Source organism: Terrapene carolina, unplaced genomic scaffold, assembly GCF_002925995.2.
Source record: "Terrapene carolina triunguis isolate 2854851 unplaced genomic scaffold, T_m_triunguis-2.0 Scaffold33650, whole genome shotgun sequence".
Classification (NCBI taxonomy): domain Eukaryota; kingdom Metazoa; phylum Chordata; order Testudines; family Emydidae; genus Terrapene; species Terrapene triunguis.
Window position 1 is genome coordinate 862 of NW_020698001.1, and position 4,769 is coordinate 5,630.

The following is a 4,769-nucleotide window of genomic DNA, read 5'->3' on the forward strand; positions in this document are numbered from 1 at the left end:
GCTCCGATTCGGTCCCGGGGTAGGGGGACTGGCTGGCTCAGGGGGTGGGAAATGGGACATGGGGCCTTTCCCCTCTAGGGGGCTCCGGCTCCCATCCGGCCCCGGGGCAGGAGACCGGCTGGCTCAGGACACCTCCTGTCCCATAGCCTGGCTCTGTGAGGGGGTCCCCCAGGCGAGGGGTCTCTTACCTCGCTGATGTTCCCTTTGATCTCCTCTATCCTGCCGGCGAAGAAGAGGAAGATGGCGCTCTGCAGAGGGGAGAGAAGGGAGCCGATGGGTGGGGGGCAGGGTCCCTGAGGAGGGGGCAAAGCGTGGGGGATGCTGGGATCACTCAGGAAGTGAGTTGGGGGGGGTCTCAGCCCAGTGATCGGGGGGGTCCCACACGCCTCCATACAGCAATCGCAACATGGGGGGCTGCGAGTCGGGAGTGAGGGGCACCGGTTGGGGTGGGGGAAGCCCAGTTCTTTCCACTCCCTAGTTTTAGCCGGGGCAGCAAAACCCGTCAGGAGGCCAGAGCGTGGGCACCTGGGGCAGCCCCAATTCTCCCCAGTGAGGACAGACCCCCTCCCCCGACCCTCCCACCCCGCAGGGGGAAGGGCCCCGCCGCCCGGCCCCGTACCTTGGGGTAGCGAAGGAGGTAGGGTCTCAGCAAGCTCTCGGCTTCCGTGAAATCGTCCTCCCCGATCCCTGCGAGGGTGCAAGGAGGGGTGAGCCTGGGGCGAAGAGCGATCGGGGACCCCCTGAATGGGAACGGGGGGCCGGATCAGAGCTGGCGCCCCCTGGCGGGGAAAGGCCCCGTCCCCTGCCCCCCCGAGCCAGCCAGTCCCGCCCCCGCCCGCCCCGGCGGGCCGCAGGCCTACCCAGGATGAAGGTGAGGAAGGTGTAGTAGCAGAGGAGCAGCATGGTGCAGAGCAGGGCCCGCAGGTTCAGGGTGGTCGCTCCCTCGTGCAGCTGCTGCAGCCCGTACTCCTGGGCAGAGAGACACAGCAGAGTGGGGGGTCATTGGGGGCCCTCACCCTTACAGAGTCCCAATGCGCCGCCTGATGCGGCCACCTCTGGGGCGGCGCAGCCTGCCACTGCCACACACAACGGCAGGGCGAGGCGCCCTCTGGGGGCAGCTGCAGTCCACCAGGCCAGCAAGAGCTGGGGGGAGGGGCAGATGCTCACTGCCCGCCCCCCCCAACACAGCCCCGAGAGCTGGGGGTGTGGGGCTCAGCGTCTCCCTCTGGCTGAGGGGCACTGCACAACCTCAGTCTGTGGGGCTCTGGCTGCAATGGGGATGGGGACGGAGGGAAGGCCCATACCCCAATTCCTGCCCCCCAGACACACCGCAGCTAGCCCCCCAGACCCCCTCCCCTGGCAGGAACCCCCACAGAGCCCCCCTTCTCAGCAGTGACCAGGGGAACCCCCATCGTGGGGACCTGCCGACTGAGCGGGACAGCCCCTCCCTGCAAGGGATGACGGGAGCCCCAGGCAGGGGGTTACCTTGTCCCCCGAAAACCCAGCGAATTCCAGCAGCTTCAGGATCCGCGGAGGGAAGAGGGAGAGCGTCTGGGGAGGGAAGAGAGGAATGAAAAGCCCCGTGTCCCATTCCCTGCCCTGGGGCCAGAGCGGAGCTGGCGCCCCCTCGAGGGGAAAGGCCCCGTGTCCTGTTCCCGTCAGCCAGTCCCCCACCCTCGGGGCAGATCGGAGCCGGCGCCTCCTAGAGGGGAAAGGCCCCGTGTCCCGTTCCCATCAACCAGTCCCCGCCCTGGGGCCGGAGCAGAGCCAGCGCCCCCTAGAGGGGAAAGGCCCTGTGTCCCGTTCCCCACCCCCTTCAGTAGTAACTCACCAGATTAAAGGCGCCGATGCCCAGCGCCACCCCTCCCTCTAAGTGTACGTGGGCAGCGCCTGCTGTGCAGTGACTGGACTGGATGAAACTGCTCAGTTCCCTGGAAAAGAAACAGGAGAGTCAGAGAGTGCTAACCACTAGCCCCCACTCCCCTCCCAGAGCCGGGGACAGAACCCAGGAGTCCTGGCTCCCAGCCCCCCTGCTTTAACCACTAGCCCCCACTCCTCTCCCTGAGCTGGGGATAGAATCCAGGATTCCTGGCTCCCAGACCCCCTGCTCTAACCACTAGCCCCCACTCCTCTCCCCAAGCTGGGGATAGAACCCAGGAGTCCTAGCTCCCAGCCCCCTGCTCTCACCAGTACACCACATTGAGTGCCCAGGAAAACCATCACATTTCCCACCTTCACAATACAAAAGCCCTTCTGGGGCTGAGGGCCCCATCTGGGACCCCCTCTCTCCCCAGCTGGCCCCGAGGCAGCAGCCTGAACAGGGGCCCCCTCCCCCGGCACCACCACGGTGACATCACTCACCTGTAGATCAGGTAGCTGCTCCGCACCTTGATCCCCCCCTTGATGAAATTCACCATGTTCTCGTCCTGCAGGGAGAAGGGGGGAAATGAACAAACCCCCAGGGAAGGGCCCCTCGCCCAGCGCTGAGATGCAGCCACCTCTGGGGTGGGGCGCGGGGAGCCACAGAGCAACTTTGTCTAACACTGAGACAGGATACGAAGGCGAATCCTTGGAAGGGCCCTGGGGAGTGACCTGCAGCGCCCCCGAGTGGCACACTGGGGCCAGCACTGACTGCGAGGGGAGAGCGCCCCCTGCTGAGCCCCACCCCGCTCCCCGCAGCACCTGGGATTTAGCTCGGAACCCAGGAGTCCTGGCCCCCTGGCCCCGTGCCAACCGCATGGAGGGGGATCCGGTACCTGCAGGAAGGTCAGGGCCGCCCGCTGCAGTAGACACTCCGCGTAGCAGACCTCGGCGTGCAGCTCCACTGTGAGGGAGAGCGACAGGGACTGGGGGCGCGGCCTGCTCATCCCCAAGCCCCGCCCCCTTCCAGCAACACCGCAGCCCCCTCCCCGGAGTTGAACCACCTCTCCCCCCACCCCCCAACTGGGGATAGAACCCAGGAGTCCTGGCTCCCGGCCCCCTGCTCTGACCACTAGACACCACTCCCTCCCCAGAGCCGGGGATAGAACCCAGGCGTCCTGGCTCCCAGCCCCCTTCTCTAACCACTAGACCCCACTCCCCTCCCCAGAGCCAGGGGTAGAACCCAGGAGTCCTGGCTCCCGGCCCGCTGCTCTCACCCCCCACCCCTGTCGCCCTGTGGCCATGCCCTGCGTCTCTTACCCTCGGTGAACGAATCCGCCTTGCTGACCAGGCCGGAGAGGGAGCCAGTCACGCTGGATTTCCTCCGAAACCTGGGGGTGGGAGGAAGGTGGCTGGGATGGGGCAGCTACACCCCCCCCCCCCTCTCCCCCTACAGGCCGCCCCAGCCCCGCCCAACCCACAAGGTCAGTAACCGCCAAGGGGGGGGGGATTTTCCGCAGTGAGGAGGCTGTAACTGGAGGGGCTCCCCCATCTTCGCCCCACGGCCTCCCAGGCCCCAGCTCCCCCAGGGGGTTCGGCTCTGGCTCCCCCGAGCCCTGGGAAACTCCCCCTGTGCTGGGCAGCGGGGCTATGACACATGACGGGTGGGTCTGTTCCACCCAGCAGTGGGACTGGTGCAGAATGGTGCCCCCTCCCCTCCCACCCCCGCCCAGAGACCTCCATGGGGCCCGGCCTGGGGGTCCCATTGCCAGGCCAGACTCCCGCCCACGTCCTGTCACTCCCCATCCGACCGCCAGCCCCTGTGCGGCTCACCAGCTCCTGGGCCCCAGCTCCCCCCCCCTCACCGGGCCTTCCCCAGTCCCTGCTACCCCCACCCTGATGCCAGAGTCCCATCCCCCATCCCCCCTTCCCTGGCTGCCCCACCCCCACCTCCCGCATGCCCCCCGCACCCACCTCTGGCAAATCTCCTGCGCCTCCTTCATGGTCTGCCCGGCCTGCACAATGTCCTCATGCTCGAAGGTCATCATGGCCTGCATCTCCAGGATGGTGGCGTAGACCAGGGCGTGGTACATGCTCTCCTTGGTCCTGCCGGGAGCAGGGGGCAGGTGACAGGAGAGAGACCCCCCCAGCCCGCCAGCCACGCCCGTCCCGAGGAGCCCCACCATGCCCAGGGTTGGGGGGGGCGTGGCCCCTGATGCCCATTGGGATGCAGCATTGGGGGTGGGGAGGATCGAAGGACCCCCCCCCTCCCCCAGGCCAGGGCGAGCTCCCCTGACATGCACTCTGCAGATGCCGGGAGCCCTCGGCCCACCGAGGATCGGGGCCAGGGATCGGGGCCAGGGACCATGGGCAGCTCCTCCACCCACCTGGGCTGCAGCTTCTCCAGGCTCTCGCTGAACTGGTTGCAGAGGAAGGCGTTCATGGCCTCCATGCAGTCGTCTAGGGCGGCCGCCAGGCTGTGGGCGGGGAGCAAAGAGGGGCTGGTTAGAGAGTCAGATTCCCACCGAAGGGACCAGGGGGACCCCCTAGTCTGACCACCAGAGACCTGCCCTGAGTTACGGCCGGCTGGAAGTCGCACCGATCTCGGAAAACCTCCCATCCCGGGGTGAAAATCCCCTGCGGTGGCGAATCCACCACAGCCCTGGGGCGATGGGTCCAGGGGTTAATCGCCCTCCCGGTTAAACTCTGCGCCTTCGCTCCCGCCCAGCTTCAGCTTCCATCTCCTGCGCCCCAGAGCCGGCTGTTACATGCTGGCTCCCCTTCTCCTTCCCTTTGGCTCTAAGGCAGGTTTTCCGACCCTTTAATCCTCTGCGTGGCTCCTCTCTGACCCCACTCCGATTTACCAACGTCCTTCCTGAACTGTGGACACGAGTCCAGCAGCGGTCATA

At 66.9% G+C, this 4,769-nt stretch overlaps 1 protein-coding gene across 1 annotated transcript in view; it reads right to left on the reverse strand.

The window, feature by feature from the left end:
* The window catches only part of LOC112118823 (tetratricopeptide repeat protein 39A-like), a 5,006-nt gene extending 685 nt beyond the window's left edge, over window positions 1-4,321 (reverse strand). The window contains exons 1-10 of the mRNA XM_026663439.1: window positions 4,248-4,321; window positions 3,835-3,966; window positions 3,181-3,251; window positions 2,757-2,824; window positions 2,362-2,426; window positions 1,832-1,931; window positions 1,486-1,551; window positions 861-969; window positions 620-687; window positions 189-248 (exon numbers count right to left, since the gene is read on the reverse strand). Coding sequence (XP_026519224.1) covers window positions 189-248; window positions 620-687; window positions 861-969; window positions 1,486-1,551; window positions 1,832-1,931; window positions 2,362-2,426; window positions 2,757-2,824; window positions 3,181-3,251; window positions 3,835-3,966; window positions 4,248-4,312 — 804 coding nt within the window. The 5' untranslated portion in view covers window positions 4,313-4,321. The remainder of the gene's footprint in view (window positions 1-188; window positions 249-619; window positions 688-860; window positions 970-1,485; window positions 1,552-1,831; window positions 1,932-2,361; window positions 2,427-2,756; window positions 2,825-3,180; window positions 3,252-3,834; window positions 3,967-4,247) is intronic.
* Window positions 4,322-4,769: the final 448 nt, after the last annotated feature.